Source organism: Diaporthe batatas, assembly GCF_019321695.1.
Source record: "Diaporthe batatas strain CRI 302-4 chromosome Unknown Contig00020, whole genome shotgun sequence".
In the NCBI taxonomy this organism is placed as follows: domain Eukaryota; kingdom Fungi; phylum Ascomycota; class Sordariomycetes; order Diaporthales; family Diaporthaceae; genus Diaporthe; species Diaporthe batatas.
Window position 1 is genome coordinate 273,073 of NW_025408567.1, and position 20,799 is coordinate 293,871.

Here is a 20,799-nt window from a genome sequence, read left to right on the forward strand (position 1 = left end):
CGCCTCCACTGACTCGGCTCCGATCCATTACGTGACGAGAACTCAACTCTCTATGCGGGTGCCGGCACCATCCTTTCCCTGTTACCTAATGACCACTCCCCTTCCGGCATTTCTTCGCACCCCGTCGCCGTCGGTGTCGCTGGTATCCTCGACATGCCATGTGCTGCCTGCAGTATCGCGCCTGCCAGCTTCAGCCGCATGGGGCCCTGCAAACCTCGCTGCCAACACACGCGAAACACCTGCCCCCGGCCTTCTCACCTGCTGTTAGCAACCCCGGCCCGGACTGAGTCCTGTCGACTTGGGCTTCCGAGGCGGCCCCAGCCGGCTTCCGAACATTTGCAATTGTCATTATGAATTTCATCCTTGATAAAGGTCACGCTTTTGACTGCCCGTTATCAGTCCCTCGTCACAGCGCAACGTTCTTAGTCTTGGTAAACGCTGACCGACATGAAACACCACCATCGCCCCGAGTCTGTTGAAGATGAGGTCGATCATCGGGCCCCATGCCACAGGCCACAGACCGCAGTGGCCACGCAGCTAACCACCGCCCTCTGCGCCTCTGCTTTCACGCAGAGATGGGGCTAATTTGGCGGGGCCCCGGCACAGCTTGACATGGATGAAGTCTGTTCTATGTCTCTCTGCCGCGCGCTCGTGCGACTGACTCTGGGCAGCCAGTCTGTCTCATTGCACTGCCAACACCATAGCTTCCCGGCAGGGGAACGACCGGTTTTCTAGCTCACCCGCCCAAATCACTGTATCACAAGCATTTCTGTGCCCTGGACCGTTGAGTCCCCCCCCATATCCATACGTAGTACCCAAGGTCTTGCCCTGTTCCGCCTGGCACACTTGTGAGCCCGAATTTCCCGGGTGTTCGTGGGACGGGTAGAACATCTCACCTCTTTCTTTGACCACCATACCGTCATTCTCACATGCTTTCCTTTCCCACCCTTTCCAGAAACACCCTCCTTACTTCCTGTCATCTCCAGCTGCACGCTATCCTTCTTCATTTACTTTTGTTGCATCCTCTTGCATACCTTATCGCCGGCCAGGGAGGACAATACGCGGACACGAGACCTAGGCTGTCATTCGCCCAGACGACTTATGCCTGACGGAAATAATTCTCAATACAAATGACACAGATAAGCCAAGCTTATCTCATCCTGGTTTCGATCATCATCCAGGAACCCCTAGCCCTGGCCCAGCATATCGCGCACTCGGGCACTTCAGGTCCTCCTTTCTGCTGTGGCACAATTTCCTCGCGGACTCCCTCTCATTTCCAACGAAAAGCTGGTGGCGCGGAGCTGTCCCCGGTGATAAGATCAGACGGGTGGCTTGTTCCTGCAGGCCTGCAACTCACGCCCGCGGCACTTGTGCGTCCCCAATAGCTACAAGATATCGCAGTCAACGGGCAACCATATAGCACGGGCACAGTGTAGTCGCGCCTGCATCTTGTACACCCGTGGTACGGGACGTGCATATCGTCAACGCGATAAGCTCTTGGGTACCTGACCGTCCCTTGAATTATATTTATCCCCCGCGGCTCTTGGACTCAGGTGTCCATCCCGTCCCATCCCCCCGGACGTCCTTATCTACGGGCTCCCCTTATCAGGCATCGTCAACAGGGCTTTTGCCACCGCGGTACCCCGTCGCGCTGCTCTTTTGGCTTGGGGACAAGCCACTACTCTTTGGCTGTCATTTCTCGCTGACAGCATCGTGCTCGCCTGGGTTGCCTTAGCTGGACTGGCCTGGCGAATTACATCACACCATCTGCAACCGAAGCAATCATCCCCCCCAAAGACGCCTATCTGAGAGATATCACCGTCACTGTGCGACGCGGGGACCCCCAATATTTTTGGTCTTGCGGCCAGCAAGCCCCGTAAGACGGTACGCATATACTCTGGCAGTGATAACCGGACCATTTCGAGGCCCGTGTTGCGTGGACCACCCTGGGCAAAGGTGATCGCTCACACCTGCTGCCGGGAATTAGTCGAATGAACGGTGTTGTGGCTGCCGGCCTTGTTCCTCTCTTTCTCTCTCGACCTTCAATATGTCGATGCCAAACGCTGTTTACAGGACGGCTCCTATAGCCATTGCCCCTAAGCCCACACGGTTCTCGACGACCGGCCGTCCTGGAAATATACACACAGATACATATTCCGGAAGCTACAACCACAGCGGCTTCGACACCCCGGACTCTGTTGGTTCCCCCTCGACAGGAATTCCTGCCTGGCCCTGCGAGGCCTGCCAGTTACGCCGGATTAAGTGCGTGATGAGCGACGACGACGACGCCTGTATTTCCTGCCGGACTCGGGCCACAGAGTGCTCGTTGGTTGGTAGCCCACCTCCTCGGAAACGCAAATTGCATGGCGATCATAGTGAGAGCAGGAGCAAAAGAGGGTCAGTGACTTTACCCGCACTCAGATAGCAGTCCGCATACCCCGTCCCCTACCAGTTTTACGCGGACCGCGACGTATTGCTAGTCTTATCTGCGTTTGCGAACGTCTCTGCTGGGATCAGGCCCCTTGTACCATATGTGACCACACATTGACTGACACTTGATTGGCCCAATCTAGCTCACCTGGAAGGTATGATAACAGGAGTGGACGTCAGCAACACTCCAGCTTGTCCAGCACCGCTGCCAGTAATTCCTTCATCGAGGAGATGGCCAACTTCGGGGGGCCGACTCTTCTTAAGCGTAGCCTTGGGCTGCAAGAAGACCGGTACAGCCAGTATGTCGGACCGACGACGGACTTTGAGCCGTCCCTGATCAACCTCTCCACCTTTGATCCCCACGATGAAAGCCTCTTGTCACGAGGGACGCTCCGGAAAGTCAGTGACGATGACACCTTCTTGCTTCTCCCGGATAAGAACACGCCGGGGTATGAGCACATCTTCGATGACATCGACGAGATTGAGAGCATTGTCGCGCCGCATGGGAAGAAGCTTGTGGACCTTTACTTCCGCATCATCCACCCGGCCTACCCGATCATCCAGAAGAATGTGTTCTATGAGAAGTATGAGCGCTCACCTAGGGAATTCTCGCCGCCTCTTCTCGCCGCCATGTACATCCTAGCCATCAATTGGTGGGACCAGGACGACGACCTCTCACCCCTCCCTCGGCCCAACGTCAGGCGCCTAGAGAGGCTGGTCCGCACAACGCTCGCCGATGCAATGTACCGACCGAAGCTGTCAACTGTCCAAGCTGGACTGCTGCTTTCGCAAAGACCAGAGGGTGACCAGTGGGCGCCGACGGCACAATTAATCGCTATCGCACAGGAACTTGGTTTGCATCTCGACTGCTCGCATTGGAAGATACCTCTATGGGAACGGGGGCTGAGGAAACGACTTGCTTGGGGCCTGTATATGCAAGACAAATGGGGTGCACTGGTGCACGGGCGGCCTTCGCACATATTGGCGTCGCAGTGGGCCGTCCAGCTCCTGGGGCCGAACGACTTCCCCGATGCGGAGTGGGAAGAGGACGATGCAGACGGAAAGGATGACATCGACAAGGGTCGTACGCTTTTCTCGCAAATGGTCCAGCTAACACAGATCATGAGCGAAATACTCGAAACATTCTATACTCTGCAGGCCATGCAGAACGTCAACAACGCCGGGTCGCAGGGGACTCATCTCGTGCTCTCGCTGGCCAAACCGATTCAACTGAAGCTGAAGGACTGGTACGCGGCGCTCCCTGCGGCGATCCGAATGGATTCGACGTACCAGACACCCGTGGCCAGCGCGAACTCCAACCGCCTGTCGAGCATTGGATACCTGCACCTGGCCTACTTCGCCACCGAGATCACCCTCCATCGCCGCATCGTCAGGTCCCTGGCGCAGACACATCCGGCCCCGTCTTCGAGCGACTCGGGCGCCCCTTCCACCACAACACCGTCAGCTAGCGACAATTATATTCTTCACATCTGTCGCAACGCTGCCAAGGCGCGGCTCATCTCGGCCATGGACTTTGTCAACCGGCTAACGCCCTCGCACCTACGCGCATTCTGGTACTTCGCTTCCAAAACCAACTTCGCGCTCATCGGAACCTTCGGCTCGCTATTGTGGGCGACCAGCCCTGGCCGCGAAGAGGCCGAGTGGTACCGCCGCCGCCTGGGCGAGTACCGCTGGACGCTTTCGGTTTCATCGAAACCCGGTGAGGGCCGCGGCTTGACCGAGTTTGCGATGGGCATGCTCGACATCTCCACGGGCCTGCTCAAGAAGCTGCCCGAGAAGCCCGCCACCATGAGTCGCTCCGGAAGCCTGACGGGCCTGGCTAGCGCGGCCGGGCCCAGGCGCTCAAGTCTCCTTGCGTTGGGCGGAGGCGGAGGTGCCGGCACCGGCATGGGAGGCCTTGCATCCGGCAGCTACGTCGTCTCTGGAGCCGGGGGCGGCGCGGGCGGCGGAGACGGTGGTCTCATGGACCTAGACACGAGCGGCGGTAGCGGCGTGCCCAGCGGGATGCACTCGCCACGCAGTCAGGGTGACGACGCCGACGGCAGCGACGACAGCGGAAGTTCTGACGAGGCGATGGGTTACGGCGGGGGTTTCGCGCCCACGGCGGGTATGGCGAGCATGGCGGACTGAATGGATCGAACAGGTCGCATTCAGACCTGCGTCGCAATTTCGTTGGGTACATGGTTCTTTTCACGAACAGCACTGGTTCAACAACCGAGACTTCTGAGAGATCAAGCTCGAATTACTGGGAGGGTGGTCGAAAGCGGCCATTTCAACAGTGCGGTCGTTAATCAACCCCCCCCCCCCTGTGGGTGCAGGGGCGGCAGTTGAGCCGCATTTCAACCACGCTCACGACATATGGCGTGCTCAAAGCGCGTGCTTATTACCAACAACTCACCACCCACCCACCGTGTGTGGACGGTATGAATGGGCGGCTACGAACGCCTGCCAAAAGCATAGAGCTGTGACACACATGAGACCTCGGCGGCGCGAAGGAAGATCATTCGCGCAAAAAAGAATGAAGCAATGCCGAGGGCTGATGGCGTCGTCTGTCCGCTCCGCGCCCACATCAAACCACGACAACCACACTCATCCTACCAATGTAGATACTGTAGGTATCACTGTGGTGCGTGGGGGTTTGAAGTGGGTGTTTATGTATTTTTCTTTTCAGGATTATCATTACGCTGTAGATGATTGATGGGTCGGACGAAAAACAAGCGAGGCATCTTCGAGGGAATCAGTTGGGCATTTCTCTTTTCTCACTTCTCCTTCCTCCTACTTTCCATCTTGTCCATTGTCACGTCTCGATCTTGCATAAGTAGCAGCTTCCGTCTAAAATACCCTCCTGTTATATAGACATGTCTGCAATGCCATCAACATCACCCTCCATGGATTGTAGTTCTCAACACCTTGGCATGCTTCAAGCCTGTTCGATCGACACATGTCCATCGCAGCATGTTTGTGGTATGTCTTACTGCATGTTTGATTCTCTACGTACACAACACGGGAAATCGTGGTGGTCTCCCTGCACATGTGCTATGTCCGTGTAGTTGACTGCGGCGAAGCGCCACCATGCATCACATGTGCACTTGATCGTGCCGGGCGGAAGTCCAGCCTGGCTCGAGGCCCAGTGATGGAAAGACCCATGTGCATGTTTTCTTCACAGCCCAAATAGAGACGTTCCATGAATCGATTCGATCACCTCATCTCCGTCAAGGTTCTCTTCCTGGCTGACCAGATCTTGAGTTCATGTGATATGCTAAGGATCACCATTCTCCCCCACCCAACCAGGGATCGCTGCGGCCCGCTTTGGTTGTTCTTTGCGGCTACAGTAGGAGTCCATGTGGGTCTTGAAGTTGCTCCAAGTTCATGTCTGCAGCATGTACCTGGAGATTGTTTGCATATAGCGACACGAGATCTCACTCATGGGGCTTAATTTGACTACTATACACGAAGTGAAGCAGGCTAAAATGGGATCTCTCTATGTAGGTGTATCCCATGATCAAATGTCGTATGCACATATACTTAAGTACCAGTTGACATGTCCTCACCCGCGAGACCTGCCATCTTGTGGGGTCTCGGCAGCTATCCGAGCCTTTATACACTAATACTTTGTACGGCACACGCGAGTTCTGACTCGATCCCGACGGGTTCTCAGCACTAGACAATATGACATCGGAGCATATCCTGGTCAGAGGGTCGTTGGCTCCCCTTTGGCTCCCCTGTGTGCCCTTCCTCCCTACCCATGCATGAAATAAAAATTGGTGCTTGTTTGAGTGGTGAGCATCGATCGACACGTATTGTTGACGAGCTTGCTGAAAAGTCGTATCATTGATGCCATGTTTCAACATCTGCAGTGAGTTTACTGCTAGCACGATAATGTGCACATGCAAGCCTAATAATGCATGTCTAGCTACTGCATACCGCACCGCTCCAGCTGTGGTAGTACTTCGGCTCGCTGGCCCAGCACGTGGGCTGCATTGCAACCGTAGGATGGTGTGGCTCCTATTGATGGGAAAGCTCACCCGCTCGACCATGACCCGCAAGTAGTCCCACGGCAGACATGGATCAAAAGTAGTGCTCGTACTACAATGGGCCGAGTTTCCCCTTGATCTGACTGATTTCGAAAGCGAAAGGGCTGAAGAGCGATCGGAATGGTTGCGGCTACTGCACGCCCAGGAATAACCTTAAACATACTCCTTCTCTTGGCAAACGGGTGCGGCTGTGTATAAGGCTGAGAGGAGCATGGGCTCGCCTTGCTGATAGTTAGCTTTTTGGGCTACCTATGAGCGTGTCCCGCGATACTCAAGCTTCCCCCTTCCATATCTACTCGGTCCCAAATGCGACACCAACCCACAAATGCCCGTACCCCGGCTCTCCACCATCACCCTACCTGGACGTGTACTCTGCCACCTGTGCCTGATATTCGAGTCAGGGCCATGCTGCTCTCGCCGGAAGGGTCACATCGGGACCCGATAGTCTGGTATGGACGTTGAGCGGTCACCAGCATGGGCTCCAGGGCAACCAAAGAAGGCGGACGGGCGGCTCATCGTTATCGGGAGGAGGGAGCTTCCAGCCCGAAGGAGCTCCACAGACGCAGGAGAAGGCAGATTAGACATGGCATTTCGATAATGCCTTCCAACTCCTCTGGTGCAATATAAAAGGTCGGTCGTAGTTTTCCACTCGGGCTGGCTGGTTTGTGACACACACATCCTCAGCCGTTTTCTAGCCCTCTACTTGTTACGCCAACAATCCCCTTCCAATCTTCAAAATGGTCGCCATCGTCCGCCTCGGCCTCGTTCTGCTCGCCAGTGCCATCACGGCACAGGCTTGCACATACTGCCAGTGCATGTTCCAAGACAGCAGCCACTGCTGTGTCTACTCGGTAAGCAACCAACCATACAGAACCCCTACCGAGTTCTAGCACGAAGAGGAAACATCATACTAACAAGTGCCCTTTCTTGTGGCAACAAATATTAGGACGCCAGTTTTGGTAACCTCGACTGCACGGCTATCTGCTCCGGCGCTCACCGCGCAGACGGTACCAGCAACCCCGACGGTTCTGCTGGTACGGCTTGCAACGCCGGTGGCAAGTACGAGTGTATTTCTTTCATCACTGCTCAGGGCCGCACGCCTTGCTACAAGGAGTAGAAGGGGCGTTTGATAGGGAATAACCCAATGGTCATGTGCCAGGCGAGAATTGGTCGGAGGCCTGTCAGGGGCGGGGGACGACAGATGGGTTTGAATTGCTGCTGAAGAAAAGGAAAGCTGGGTGGATTTGGAACACGTTTGATATGTACATAATGAGTGATGAATCCATTGCGCAATACTGTCTTAACCGAGAGCTCCTTTACTTGGTTGAACCCAAGAAACAAGAGGCTAGGTAGGAACTGGTCACCATGGAGAATACAAGGGTCGTTTTGAACGCATACTGGGCGGATGAAGTCCTGTACCATCTCGCTTAGAAGTCATCGCATACAAGCCTTGCCAGGACGCACCTCGACCACTCAAGCTTTCCTGTGATTCTCCGCGGAAATCTAGCCAGGGCCATCGTAGCCCCTGTGATTAACCATTTCCGGCTGATCACCCGTATTAAGCGACCAAAAGGGCTCCTCCTGGACTGACTCGATGGTCCGAGTGTTTTCCCAAAGAGGTCCTCCCCATGCCGCACGGTCGCGGAGCTTGCCGGTGAGGATATCACGCTGGCAAGCTCAGCGGCTGGATTGTGATAGCAGCGGGCAGTGGGTGAGCTCACATGCTTGTATCAAGAAAAGATACCTTGAACTCGGTATACCGCCCACTACAGTTGCCTCTTTCGTCAGCGCGTGCAAGATGAATAGTCTGAATAATTTCCATCGTGGAGTGGACTTCCACCTTTCCGAATGATTCTGTGCGTCGTAGTCTGCTCTTGCAGAACTATACAATGTTGTAGTTCTGACTTGCGGGAAATCGACAATCACGGCCAAGGTCCGAGATAGAGGCGTCGGTAGCCGACACGATAACAGGAGACATATTGTTTACTCCTGGGAACATCTCAACCCGCCTTCCCACAACCACGGACTTTTATGCCGACTGCGGGTATACCGAGCACCAAACGCCTTATGTGCATCCCAAATAATCACAGAAGATTTCCCACCGCATAATTATTATCCACCTATCCGGACCTCACTATCCCCGTGTAAAAAAAAACAAAACCAACGCCGATGGCGTGCGTGTCCTAGATGGCCGATCGCCCCGGCCAGTCCACGAGCCCGGCCTCATAGACGGCCCCGAAATGCCCCAGGCCGAGCTCCCTGCGCGGAAACGCCAGCACCTCCGTGTACTTGAGGCCGAGGTGTGCGGTCAGGACCTGCAGCAGCCTGGTCCCCGCGGCGGGGCCGACGGCCCAGCAGGAGCGCGCGCGGTGCAGGAGCACGGCGTAGTAGGCCAGCACGGCGACGAGGTCGGGCAGGCCCGCCGCGAGGGCGTCGAGGAAGGCGCCGGGGACGGAGAGGGCCCACCAGATGGGGAGATGTTCGGGACTGGAGGAGACGGGAGGAGAGGTGCTGTTAGTATCGGCGGTGGTAGTGCTACCGCTGTTGCTGCTGATGCTGCTGACGCCGTCGGCGGACGACGACGAGGAGCCGGGTGGCGCGTCCGCGTTGCCCAAGTCGATGGCGACCTGGAGCAGGTCCACGGCCGTCAGGCACGCGGCGAGGACCTCGGGCGACAGGCCCTTGAGCGCCGCCACCCTTGCGAGGAGGGCGTCGGTCTCGTGGCCGGCGGGCTGCCTCTCCACCATCGCGCGGCCGTTTGCCAGGAGCGGCCGCAGCTCTGACGAGGAGTGGGCCGCGGCCAGCGCGTGCGTGCTCGCGCTGCGGTGGAGCCGGACGTACTCGAGCCACCTGAGGAGGAAGTCCTGTAGCGAGCCGCGCTGCTGGCACTCGTCCGCCTCGCCCTGCCCCTGCGGTGCGGCTGGCTGCGCTTCGAGGGCGGCCAGGGTGTCGCACAGCGCGTGCGTGCCCAGCATCGACGCAAAGGCTAGGGTCGGCGTGCTCTGCCTTGATCCTGTTGGCAATGGCGAGGGCAAAGGCCCCGGGTTTGAGGCGTCGAACAGGGCGAGGGCGTGGTTCTGGAGCTGTACTGCTAGTTGGAGGTAGGAGGCCTTCTTGTCGCCGTCAGCTGCCCGCCTGCTCTTGTCGCGAGCTGATATCGCCAGCAGCTGGTGCATTAGGTAAGGTACATGTACAGCGTGCTCTAGGGCGCTGTTTTTCATGGCGTCCGCCATTTCCGGGGTTGCGAGGCAGAAGAAATAGTTGCTAGAGGGCGGGTTTGAAAAGTGATGATACAACTCCAGATGTGCCATGTTGACGTTCGGATCGTCCCCACCGGAGCCTCTTGCTGTGAATACCGTCGGTCTTGGTCTTGTGAGACCTTCTCCTAGCCCTCGATTGGCTGATACAGGCGGAGACGGTGGCGAGAGGGCTGAGGCTGATGTTGGACATGGCGCTGCGCTGCTCACAGGGGATCTCTGCCCCGGCTGGGCTGGGGGCGACGCAGCACCGCTTCTTGCTGGGTACTGACATGAACGTTCTGCTATGCCACAGTTTAGACAGTTTGGCCGAGTCTCATCACACTGTTGTAGAGAGTAGAGTTAGTTGTCATTTGGTCCGCGGTCGTTACGGTCCTTGATTAGTTATCAAATGTGTGTTCGAACCGAGGCCCAAAACGCAGTCTCCAGCCCAAGCTTCCGAAATCTCTCTCCACCAGGCCCACCGTGTAGTGCTCTATGACAGAAATGGGCATCACAAACCTTGATGTGTCGTCTTTTGCACTCAAGACATCCTCGCCTTGACTTCTTGTGGCTTCTGCGCAACATCTTTGCGGCGGCTTCTTCGATTGATACCATGCCACGCGGGTTCGTGTCATCCGAAACCCGTGGATCCCAACGCAGGACCAGAGGAGGAATACACGTCTTCATAAAAAGCAGCTGATCCGGATCGGGAGTGAGACTCGTAACTCTTGGCCCAGGCTGCGGGCCACTTTCGTGGCGAGACGCCCCCTATGGGGTGCACAGGGCGACTAGGCCTGGGGTTCTTATAAGGTATCAACGAGCAAGGCATCAATTTACCCAGCTTCTGCTCTGCCGCTATCCTGCGAACTCTAACGATTCGACAGGGGGTTCAAGAAAAGAAATTGGCATTGCGCATTTCAGCTCTAACACAGCATAAAGTCGAGCTCAGCAGGGGGCTATGTTGGTAATTCCTTTGTCAGTGTCGATTCAGAATTGCTGTGAATATCATCGCTGGCGCTGTACGATCTCCGACCTGCACTTTGTCACGACCCTTCTCAAGGATCATGTCGGTGAGACCTGCCGATAGTCGGTCTGAGAAGTGTTATTAATCTGGTACAAAAATGGCTGAGGATGCTGAGCAGGGCCAAAGTAGTCGCACCGGGACCAGTTTAACCCCCACCGGGAAAACCTGCCCTATTCGAGCGAGCTGCACAAGAGCTGCCTCTTGGCAGCAAGCGGACAGGGCCGTCATCCCACTTACCGAGCGTGTGTGCAAACTTTCTCTTTTAAGTTAATTTTGAGCGAAACTTGATCATCACCCACCGCGCTAGGCCCCTCGGACGATCCGACCGTCGCTTTCGCATAGACGGTACGCGTGTGTACGCGTATACATCCGAGTCGTACGTAGTATGGCGTCTGGACACCTCAAACTAACGCATGAGTAGCGGCTCCGTGACCTCGGATCGAGGTCAAACGCCTGGATGCCGCGTCTATTTTCATAGAGTTGCTCAATCGCTGCCCAACAGAGGCCAGTCGATTCACAATCTGCTGGTACTTTTAAGTATCGTAAAAATACGAGTGCTTTGCCGAGAGCCGGTGCGGGGCGGGCATGTCGCTGTCAACTCAGGGTGCGCACTGCGCAGTGGCCTGCACCATTAGTCGCTATTACGTGAGTCATCCACTCGCAATGGCGTAAGGGGGTTATGCTATGGGCTTCGAGACGGAGGAACTCGGAAAGGCCAGCTGGATGCATCAAGACGTTGTACATTACGGCGGGAGGACTTAATTTGCATTGCCACGCGTCTCAACCCCCCCCCTGATTCATGATGGCGTCTCCAGAAGACAGGACCTGGACCTATGGCGACGGTGCAGCCGGGACCTATCTGTGCTCCACCGACCCTGGCCTGCTGCAACTGGACGCCCTGAACTCCGCGCTCGGCTCGGACATGCTCTGGTGGGCTACGGCCCTGCCGGAGGACCGTTTGCAGACGATGGTCGACAATTGCATAATCATCGGTATCTATTCGCTTGAGCCCGAGAATTCGGGGCAGCCTATTAAAGGTATGGTAGCCTGTACCGCGTCTGGTGGGATGGCCGGGACTGACGTTGCCGACCGGTAGACCAGAAACGCACAATGATCGGAGCAGCAAGGCTCATCACGGACCGCGTCACGTTCGGGTACCTGACGGACGTGTATGTCCTCGCGGAGCATCAGCAGAAGGGCTTGGGTACGTTCCTGATGAAGTGCATGAACGAGATCGTGGAGGGTTGGCCGGAGCTGAGAGCTCTGTGGATCCTCGCGAGCAGCCCCGAGAGTGAGAAGCTGTACGCCAAAATTTTTGACGCTCATGATTTCTTCGCAACCAACAAAAACCCCAACTTGAAGCTTTTGGAGAAGAACGGCCCGGCCTCTAGTCACTGAATACCTCGCTGTATGTCCATGACGCCGGTTGTTCGCTGCATGTAGAGGGGGAGCCTACCAGGCCCTCAGATGCTGCTGGGTGCTGGACTTGATAGATTTAGAGGTATTGGTGTCGGGAGCCGGGAATTGTTATTAGATTGTAATCAACACTTCACTGTCTTGCCATATGCCCCGCCGGCTGCCCTCCTCATCTCGATAGCTCGCTTGTAGGGTGGCGCCGTAGGGGGCTGAATCGGATCCAGAGTAACGTGACCCTCGGGCAACTGATACGACGCATCAGAGTCAAAGGCAGAGAGATCCCCGCATGCGATGAAGGGTGCAATCCATCGTACGTCCTGCGTTTCGCCATATGTCTGATCATCAATCTCGACTTCAACCACGCCATCTGGCCGGACATTGGAGCTAGGCTCTGGGGCCACGTCCCAAGCACCCGTAGCCGGGTTCTGCATCGTCGTCTTTGCAATGATGGGCAGGCTGTCGGTCCTCTCCCTGATCATCTGCGGCAGCTTGTGTCCAACACCCAGCGGCTCGTCTAGGCTTGCTATGAATCCCGGTGGAGGCTGGAAGTTGAGGCAGACGATGAAGGCCTCAATGCTGCTGGCTCTCGAGGAGCGGGGCTTGGCCACAACGACTCGCTCGAAAAACAGCTTTAGCTGGGCGTACAGCACGTCGACGTTCCTGCCGCGGAAGATCTTGGCCACGAATTTTCCGCCTGGTTTCAGGACGCACAGGGCCAGGTTGAGGGCTGCGAACAGTAGCTGCGACTGGACGTAGATGTCCAGATCATGCAGGCCGGTCACGTCGGGCGCGCCGTCGCTCAGGACCAGGTCCACAGGGTGAGAGGCCTGCTGGCTCCTCTTTCTGGCGTCGTACTCGGGGTCCAGGGCTTTTAGGAGCAGAGGGACGGTCGCTGGGTGGGTGATGTCGGCGCGGAGGGTGACGATTCCTGGCAGCGGGCTTATGGGCTGCAGGTCTATGGAGACGATTTTGACGTCTTTGCGCGGCTTAAGTTCTTCGGCACCCTGGTTGACGTCGACGGGCACTGCTGCATCCGGGGCAAAGACACGCAACATCTGCTGCCGCAGCTGGGCCTCCTTGTCCTGCCATGCTGAGCGGCCAAACTTCTCGCCCTTGATGAGCACCCGAGACAGGACCTGCGACCAGCTACCTGGTGCTGCGCAGAGATCCACCACCCGGGTCACGTCCTCGAACAGATTGAATTCTGTGGAGGCTGTCAGTGTATGCACGTTTCATGAACTCGACAGCGGCGAGAGGGTCGTGGAGAAAGGCTGCAGCGTGTTGATGAACCGACCTTCATCGAGCTGGAGCAGCTTGAATGCACTTCGAGCTCGCCAGCCTTGCTCCTTGGCGAGCCTGTAGTAAGCATCTCGCTTGTCCTTTGAAGATTTCCCCATGGCAAAAGTGAGAACTGTTTGGGATCTAGAGTGTTCTTGAAGGTGCCGGCGGGTAGTTGGGCTGCTTCAAGGCTACCCGCCAAAAATTTCCCCTCAGGCCAGGCTGCCAGGGTCTGCAGCTCGCAAGGGTCCGCCGAGGCACTGGCTAAGTCCGCGTTAAGCATGGGCTCGGGCCCGTGAGTGTGCAGCTGCTTACAGACGATTGACAGACTGGATCTACCTGGGGGAAATCAACATATAACACTCTAGTATTGACCGCCCAAACAACGAGATTTCCCAGCCAATATCGTTTGCGGAAAACCTAGGCAGGCAAGTTGCTCACTAACAGACGTTGGTGAGGCCTGTGGCCGTAGGGCTGAATTAAGCTCGTGGTTCGTGCGGATCGACCCCCACCTAGAGCTGGCCTTCCAGGTGCATTTTTTTTTCTGCGTGCATGGAGAAGTGTTGCAGGAGCAGACAACCGCCTGCGCAACCACCCTCTTCATCCTCACCTTTGCTGTCAAGAAACCAATTCGCCACTCCACCAGTACCTCCCTACGAGATCAATATGGTGCAAAAGAGGAAAAGACAAGCGGTAGCCAATGCGCCCGTAAAGAAGAGGAAGCAGGCACCCGCCTCCAAAGCCTCCAAAGCCTCCAAACCAAAGCGCGTTGTCGACGCAAACTCGCTGGCATGGAAGCCCGTCGACCTGCCTGAGATGTTCAATGATGCCGAAGGTTTCTTCGGCCTCGAGGAGATTTCAGGCGTCGACATCGTGCGCAATGGAAACGTTGTCAAGTTTGTAAGCCATCCCTCTTACTGCTTCTGCTGCCACGCCTTGAACAGGGCCGCTAACGTCGAACGAGGTCACCGCTGACGACGACGCCCCTGCCCCTGTCGAGGACGATGGCGACGAGTTCGAAGGCTTTGGAGATGATCCGGTAGAAAGCCCTTCACACGAGGAAAGCGAAGAGACCTCTCCCTCAGAACCCGTCGTGACGCCGGCCACCAAGAGCAAAACCAAAAAAGATGTAACCAAGGAGGCACAAGAGACGCAGAAGAAGGAAAAGACGCAGCAACAGCAGAAGAAAAAGAACAAAGGAATAAGCCTGACAGAGGAGGACCAGGAACTGGAAAGCAATGTATTTGCCTCGGCTAAAGATGCTGCTGTAGACGATGCCGGCGAGGACGTGGACATGTCGAAATGGTCGAACCTCGATCTGTCGCCGCAGATGATCGCCTGTCTCGCACGGCTCAAGTTCACAAAACCGACCGACATACAGTCTGCAGCTATACGAAAGATAACCGCTGGACACGACGTCATCGGGAAGGCATCGACTGGTTCCGGAAAAACGCTGGCGTTCGCAATACCCATTGTCGAGGCGTGGCTTTCGAGGCAGGGGGCGGGCAAATCCGGAGACAAGAAATCGCCAATAGGCTTGGTCATGTCGCCGACCAGGGAGCTGGCTCATCAGATTACAAACCACATCAAAGCGCTTTGCGAAGGCCTCACCACACCTCCATACATCTGTTCGGTCACGGGTGGTCTGTCTGTGCACAAGCAACAACGGCAGCTCGAAAAGGCAGACATCGTCATCGGAACCCCAGGCCGTCTGTGGGAAGTCCTCAGCTCCAGCACCGACATATTGGACTCCTTCAAGAGGGTCAGTTTCCTAGTGGTTGACGAGGCCGACCGTCTCCTCACGGATGGTCATTTCAAGGAGGCAGAGGAGATCTTGAAGGCCATCGATAGAATGGAGGTTGACGAGGACGATGAGGGACCCGAACTCTTCCCAAGACAAACGCTGGTCTTTTCTGCCACATTCAACAAGAACCTCCAGCAGAAGCTGGCAGGGAAGGGAAAATCCAACCTGATGGATACACAAGAGTCCATGGAATACCTTTTAAAGAAGTTAAACTTCCGGGAAGAGAAGCCCAAGTTCGTCGATGTTAATCCAGTCGCTCAGATGGCACAGGGCCTCAAGGAGGGCCTGGTGGAATGTGGCGCGATGGAGAAGGTATGTCCAAAACGTTCCATTGATGGCCGTCAAAATCCAGTGGCTAATCTTCTGCAGGATCTGTACCTCTATTCTCTCATCCTGCTCCAGCCGACACAACGCATCCTAGTCTTCAGCAACTCGATCGGCTCAGTGCGCCGACTGTTGCCTATGCTGCAGAACCTCAACCTCCCAGTCCACGCCCTCCACTCACAAATGGCCCAGAAGGCCAGACTACGCTCCGTTGAGCGTTTCACAAGCGCCAAGCCAGGGACCCATTCCATCCTTCTCGCCACTGACGTCGCCGCCCGAGGTCTCGACATCCCGGGCATCGACGTCGTGATCCACTACCACGTGCCGCGCGCCGCAGACGCCTACGTGCACCGATCAGGCCGTACGGCCCGCGCCTCGCAGTCCGGGCTGAGCGTGCTGCTGTGCGCGCCCGAGGAGGTGGTGTCGACGCGGCGGCTGATCGCCAAGGTGCACGCGACGGCGAGGCCCGGGTCCGGGCTGAGCCGCAAGAGCGACTTCTTCATCCGCACCATCGACGTTGACCGGCGGCTGGTGGGGCGGCTCAAGGAGCGGGTGACGCTGGCGAAGCGGATCGCGGACGCGCAGCTGGCCAAGGAGAAGGGCAGCAAGGAGGACGACTGGATGCGCAACGCCGCCGAGGAGCTCGGCGTCGAGTACGACTCGGAGGACCTCGAGCAGGTGGGCAAGTGGGGCGGGCGCGGCAGCGGCCGCAAGGCCAAGCAGGACGAGGCGAGGGCCACGTCCAAGGCCGAGCTGGGCGCGCTGAGGGCCCAGCTGCGCGAGCTGCTCTCGAGGCGGGTCAATGCCGGCGTCAGCGAGAGGTACATCGCGGGGGGGATGGTGGACATGGACGAGCTGCTGAGGGACGGCGTCAAGGGCAACTTCTTGGGGCAGGTCAGCGGGTTGGATTTGGACGACTGAGGGGTTTACGGCGGGTGTGCTTTGAGATACCCTGGGTCTTGATGCCTGACTGAATTGACCCAACCACGTTCGTGGTATTATGGTAACAAGCTGATGTCCAAATCGTGTGCTATTGCTGTTCCCGTTGAATGCCCGTCGTCACCACGTCCTCTTGCACCTACATACAAGCTGTCTTCCTACGTAATCACAGTCCATCACGTATCGCCATCCTCCGTTCTTCCCTACTTGTGGGTTGAGGGTAAAACATGATATTGAAGTAAACAGCAAGACCTTGCACCGATACTGAGTCCTACGGGCGAGACAAGGCCTTGTGAACGGTGCCCACAACGGCGCAAATCCGGACTTGAAATATAAGCCATTTGAAGGCGAAGACTGATGCCAACTCTGTGTATATACATTACCTTGAGTGAAATTCAATGCATGTCTATATATACGAACAGCGGGCCGTGTCAAGCAGGAACAGCACGATATTTCTGGCCAAGTCGACCTAGGCAGTCAGTTGGCCGTCCATGCCCATGCGCCATAGCATCCGCTCTATGAGCCACATGAGCATTGTGAAGACTCCTAGTTACTAGTAGAGAGAGAGGGGCCCCAATTTCACACAGTCTGCCCCTGTCTCTATGATAGCAGCATGGTCCTCTCGGCTCTTTCAGAGCAATATGTCTGTCGCTGGTCAGCCCCATAGCACTCAATTCCCGAGCAGAGCAGATCCGCCTTCTGAGGTCAAGGCCCCTGACTACAAACAAGGCCACATCGATATACCTGCCAAGCTTGCACGGAGGCATCAAAGCATCGATGCTGCTACTGGAATGGGATTTGAGGTCGCAGTCCGGAACTCGTCAACCACCCAATTCGTAAGCACATATGCACCCCTTGGCGGGTGGGATCACGGCCCGCATCCAACGCACTGCCTCTGGGGTAAATTGTCCGGTGAGATGCTTGAAGCCGCCAACTGATCGCAAGCTACCTACTACCTAGGTATTCAGGCCCCTATATATTTAGGGATTGGGGACAGGTTCTTAGCGAGCAAATTTGTAGTGGCATCATGTCAAGCATTTCAAGCCTGGTGAAAGGACGTAGAGAACCTCGTGGGGGATGGTCAAGGCAGACCGTAAGATGTGCCACCGGATCCTTTGTCCTGACCATGTTGCGTTGTAGCCAGCAGGGGCAGAGAAACGAGAGGTCTGCGCAATGTCCGTCGGGATGAAGTGCCTGGAACCAGGCCTCAGGCCTCCCGACTCTGGCGGGTGGACGGAGGCCGTTTGTATGGCGCTATTCGCGCAGAGCTGATAGACTGAAAAAGATGAGGCGGTCATATTGGAATGGACGGGGGATGTGGTTGAGGTGATTTAAATTCTGATCATTACTGAGCATAGCCTGAGGTTTGCTGAGGCTAAGCGATAAGGTAGACTGCTGACTAACCGGGTCGGGATGCTATTTCTTATAAGTAAAACTATCCCCCCCTACCTTAATTTAGCTCCTAAAATACAAAATATTTATAAATATTTATTAGTATTCTTTTTCTATTATATTATTATATTTATTATTATTATTAAATTAATTATTTTTATAAAAATATTTTTTAAATTATAAATAAATTAATATTATTAATATATTAATTTTATATATAAGTTAATATATAAACTATACCCCTCTTACTTTATTACATTAGAATAAAAATAAAATAATTAATATATTAAAATATATTACTTTATATATTTCTTTTTATATATATTTTTAATTATATTTATTAACGTTATTATTAATTATTATAATAATTAATAAATTTAAAGAAATAAAATATATATTAAGTAATATATTAAAGAAAAGTAATTAATTAGTGTAATTAAATTTATAAAAATCTTATAGGAACACCTAATTTAGCGATATATTTAAGGGTGTTGTGTTTTAATATATCAACTATTTTATCCCCATCTTGCACACCAACCAACCCCCAACGTTCTGCAACCTTCCATCCGGGAACATCCCCCAACTGCTTCCCCACCCACACTTTTCAACATCGCCCGCTTCGTCAAGATGGTAGACTATAGCAAATGGGTATGTTCTCTTTGAAAGCATCGGTGTTGGAAAAGTAGCTCGTTCGACTGAATATGACCCTATCAGGACGCTTTGGAGCTCAGCGACGACTCGGATATCGAGGTCCACCCAAATGTCGACAAACGGTCTTTTATTCGAGCAAAACAGAACCAGGTACACATGGAGCGGCAGCAAAGAAAACGACAGATTCAGGCATTCGAGCATCAGCGCACCATCAATGATGCACTGGTACAACGTCTCCGCGTCCTGAAAGCCACCCTACAATCGCGGTACGCCGGCTCTATTGACAGCAAATTGAACCCAGCCGACATTGCATTCCAGGTCATCATGGAGTTGGCGTCGACCAAACCCACGGAAGATAGTCCCCCACCAAGACCAGAAGGCGTGTTCGATAGCGACCTGCCGCCTCTTCCGACCTACTCGAAGATGCTTGCGACCATTCTCGATGAGGTGAATAAGACTCTAGACGAGAGGCAAACAGAAAGGGGCCAACGCTACGAAGCCTTCGTTCAGGAGCTTGGTGTGCATGTTCAGAAGATTCAAGACCTTCAGGCAGAACTCGCCAGCAAACTTGATACACTTGAGCAACAGGACTCGAACAAGATCACTAGCGAAAGCTACCATGTCGGGTTCGATAGCTCGTACGTCAGTAGGACCAAACCGGGAGAGACATCGAAACAGGAGACCAAAGTGGAGCTGCTCAACCCAAACCATGGCATGGACGAGAACAAGCTCAAAAAGACTGCCGGCACAGACAACTCCGGAGATAGCGAGCAGAAGATTCGGCCATCTCTGGCGGCCACGCGTTTTGCACAGATCCCAGTCTCTGACTACCGCGCCAGTCGTGGCTATCTCCAGTCGCACCCAGAAATTCTCCAGAACGAGTCAGATACTGACGGGCTACTCATCGAAGCCTATTACGCAATGATGGATCAAGACGACGAGAAGCAGGCCTGGCAGTATGTCCATCAAGCTCTATTGCTGCAATACTGTCGTACGCTCGGGCCCGACGGTGTTGCACTGTTCTTCAAACGTATCACAACGCCGGGCCACCAGGCACGGGAGATCTTCGAGAAGGACGTCGCCGAGAGGTTCCGGGCAATCCACTCTATGGCAAAGCGGGACTCCAAGAAGAAAGGTGTTGAGCAGATTCAGTTGTATCCAGCAGGCGAGGATAGTTCGATCCGGATCCAGGTTCCACCAGCCGGGAGCGAGGATGAAAAGGAAAGAAAAGCTAGGAAGATCTTTGAGCGATTCTCTCCCGAGATGAGAGCAGCCTTAGAGAGCGCATCATTGGAGGAGGTCAACAAAGTCTTGGCCGAAATGGTGGCTCCGGAAGCCGAGAAAATGGTCAGCCTTCTTGACGAGGTAAGCTCTTCCTGCTTCCAAACTTGTGCGAGGGTGACACGTCCGCTGATGCTAATTTGCTCTGGTGCTATATAAGGCTGGCTGCCTGAGTATTGAAGAGGGGATCATCGATGCCACAACTGAAGAAGGAGAACGGCACTCACAGGAGATGGAAGAGGCTGCTGTAGCAGATCCTCAGCTTACCGGCCCCGCCTGACTGCACGGACTGCGACCACTCCTGAGTCTAAGTAACATGGGGAGAGCTGTTCTGCCTGTCAAGCTCCACAGGTTTATCTCAGTACTGAGATTTTTACTTGGTGCTCGTTCTCAATATCTTCGGACCGCGACACTTTGTTCGGATGGTGTGATGTTGGGGCATCGCGAGGCTCCCGACCAGGTACTGGTCAAGACCTGCCTGTGGGCTGCGTCAATCCCCGGCTTGGTCATCTGGCCCAAAGCCCGGTTGAATCAACTCCAGAATCCGGGCTGCCGGCATATCCCGATACAGGATGTCCTTTATGCACGAGGTAAGTTTAACTGAGCCAAACTCCACTCAGTAAAGCTTATCTTAGGATTATTCTACCTTACCGTAAGCGCAGTAAAACTCTATCCTCACGACTATTCCAGACTTAGGGGCAGCTCAACTCGAGGGATAACTATACAGGAATAAAAGAGGAATTTTTTCTTAGCTAGTCTTTATATTAAAATAAACGCTTAAAGTTTAAGGATTCTATAAACTAATACCTTTTAAAGATCTTATCTCTTTAAGAGACCTCCTTCCTACCTAAAGGTATATTAAGGAAGAAAGGACTATTAGTAGTTATAACCGTCACCAGAGAGTATTAGTAAGAATATCGTTTTTAAAAACCCTAGGGTGCGCGGTACGGTACTTAAGTATGTACA

The 20,799-nt window shown here is 54.7% G+C and overlaps 8 protein-coding genes across 8 annotated transcripts; 5 read left to right on the forward strand and 3 right to left on the reverse strand.

Moving 5' to 3' along the window:
- Positions 1–81: 81 nt before the first annotated feature.
- KVR01_012607 (uncharacterized protein) lies at positions 82–336 on the reverse strand (the record flags this gene model as incomplete). Its single annotated transcript, XM_044781877.1, has 2 exons — positions 82–239; positions 273–336. 2 exons carry the CDS (start codon positions 334–336, stop codon positions 82–84), a joined length of 222 nt encoding a protein of 73 aa, XP_044638418.1.
- A 75-nt stretch (positions 337–411) lies between these two features.
- On the forward strand, positions 412–5,332 carry KVR01_012540 (uncharacterized protein). Its single transcript, XM_044786092.1, has 2 exons — positions 412–2,397; positions 2,574–5,332. Exons 1-2 carry the CDS (start codon positions 2,048–2,050, stop codon positions 4,579–4,581), a joined length of 2,358 nt encoding a protein of 785 aa, XP_044638351.1. The 5' UTR covers positions 412–2,047; the 3' UTR covers positions 4,582–5,332.
- Positions 5,333–7,222: 1,890 nt separating this feature from the next.
- Positions 7,223–7,602, forward strand: KVR01_012663 (uncharacterized protein; the record flags this gene model as incomplete). Its single annotated transcript, XM_044794893.1, has 2 exons — positions 7,223–7,336; positions 7,432–7,602. The coding sequence occupies 2 exons, from the start codon at positions 7,223–7,225 to the stop codon at positions 7,600–7,602; spliced, it is 285 nt and encodes a 94-aa protein (XP_044638474.1).
- Positions 7,603–8,668: 1,066 nt separating this feature from the next.
- Positions 8,669–9,796, reverse strand: KVR01_012656 (uncharacterized protein; the record flags this gene model as incomplete). The annotated part of the gene is made up of 2 exons (XM_044794649.1): positions 8,669–9,364; positions 9,467–9,796. The coding sequence occupies 2 exons, from the start codon at positions 9,794–9,796 to the stop codon at positions 8,669–8,671; spliced, it is 1,026 nt and encodes a 341-aa protein (XP_044638467.1).
- A 1,751-nt stretch (positions 9,797–11,547) lies between these two features.
- KVR01_012667 (uncharacterized protein) lies at positions 11,548–12,146 on the forward strand (the record flags this gene model as incomplete). Its single annotated transcript, XM_044794206.1, has 2 exons — positions 11,548–11,785; positions 11,845–12,146. 2 exons carry the CDS (start codon positions 11,548–11,550, stop codon positions 12,144–12,146), a joined length of 540 nt encoding a protein of 179 aa, XP_044638478.1.
- Positions 11,763–13,805, reverse strand: KVR01_012683 (tRNA methyltransferase TRM7). Its single transcript, XM_044788389.1, has 2 exons — positions 13,459–13,805; positions 11,763–13,368 (listed from the first exon to the last, which is right to left on the reverse strand). The coding sequence occupies exons 1-2, from the start codon at positions 13,559–13,561 to the stop codon at positions 12,290–12,292; spliced, it is 1,182 nt and encodes a 393-aa protein (XP_044638494.1). The 5' UTR covers positions 13,562–13,805; the 3' UTR covers positions 11,763–12,289.
- A 26-nt stretch (positions 13,806–13,831) lies between these two features.
- Positions 13,832–16,776, forward strand: KVR01_012534 (uncharacterized protein). Its single transcript, XM_044794904.1, has 3 exons — positions 13,832–14,342; positions 14,407–15,558; positions 15,616–16,776. Exons 1-3 carry the CDS (start codon positions 13,995–13,997, stop codon positions 16,489–16,491), a joined length of 2,376 nt encoding a protein of 791 aa, XP_044638345.1. The 5' UTR covers positions 13,832–13,994; the 3' UTR covers positions 16,492–16,776.
- A 1,680-nt stretch (positions 16,777–18,456) lies between these two features.
- On the forward strand, positions 18,457–20,588 carry KVR01_012576 (uncharacterized protein). Its single transcript, XM_044787240.1, has 3 exons — positions 18,457–18,549; positions 18,616–19,917; positions 19,994–20,588. Exons 1-3 carry the CDS (start codon positions 18,529–18,531, stop codon positions 20,111–20,113), a joined length of 1,443 nt encoding a protein of 480 aa, XP_044638387.1. The 5' UTR covers positions 18,457–18,528; the 3' UTR covers positions 20,114–20,588.
- The last annotated feature ends 211 nt before the right edge of the window (positions 20,589–20,799 follow it).

Excerpts from the sequence above, each read along its gene's own strand:
- KVR01_012683 (XM_044788389.1), bottom strand. The coding sequence starts at position 13,561 with ATGGGGAAATCTTCAAAGGACAAGCGAGATGCTTACTACAGGCTCGCC. Across the intron at positions 13,369-13,458 it reads GCTGCTCCAGCTCGATGAAG|AATTCAATCTGTTCGAGGAC; the intron begins GTCGGTTCATCA and ends CAGCCTCCACAG.
- KVR01_012534 (XM_044794904.1), top strand. The coding sequence starts at position 13,995 with ATGGAGAAGTGTTGCAGGAGCAGACAACCGCCTGCGCAACCACCCTCT. Across the intron at positions 14,343-14,406 it reads ATGGAAACGTTGTCAAGTTT|GTCACCGCTGACGACGACGC; the intron begins GTAAGCCATCCC and ends ACGTCGAACGAG. Across the intron at positions 15,559-15,615 it reads AATGTGGCGCGATGGAGAAG|GATCTGTACCTCTATTCTCT; the intron begins GTATGTCCAAAA and ends AATCTTCTGCAG.
- KVR01_012540 (XM_044786092.1), top strand. The coding sequence starts at position 2,048 with ATGTCGATGCCAAACGCTGTTTACAGGACGGCTCCTATAGCCATTGCC. Across the intron at positions 2,398-2,573 it reads GAGAGCAGGAGCAAAAGAGG|CTCACCTGGAAGGTATGATA; the intron begins GTCAGTGACTTT and ends GGCCCAATCTAG.
- KVR01_012576 (XM_044787240.1), top strand. The coding sequence starts at position 18,529 with ATGGTAGACTATAGCAAATGG. Across the intron at positions 18,550-18,615 it reads TGGTAGACTATAGCAAATGG|GACGCTTTGGAGCTCAGCGA; the intron begins GTATGTTCTCTT and ends TGACCCTATCAG. Across the intron at positions 19,918-19,993 it reads TGGTCAGCCTTCTTGACGAG|GCTGGCTGCCTGAGTATTGA; the intron begins GTAAGCTCTTCC and ends GTGCTATATAAG.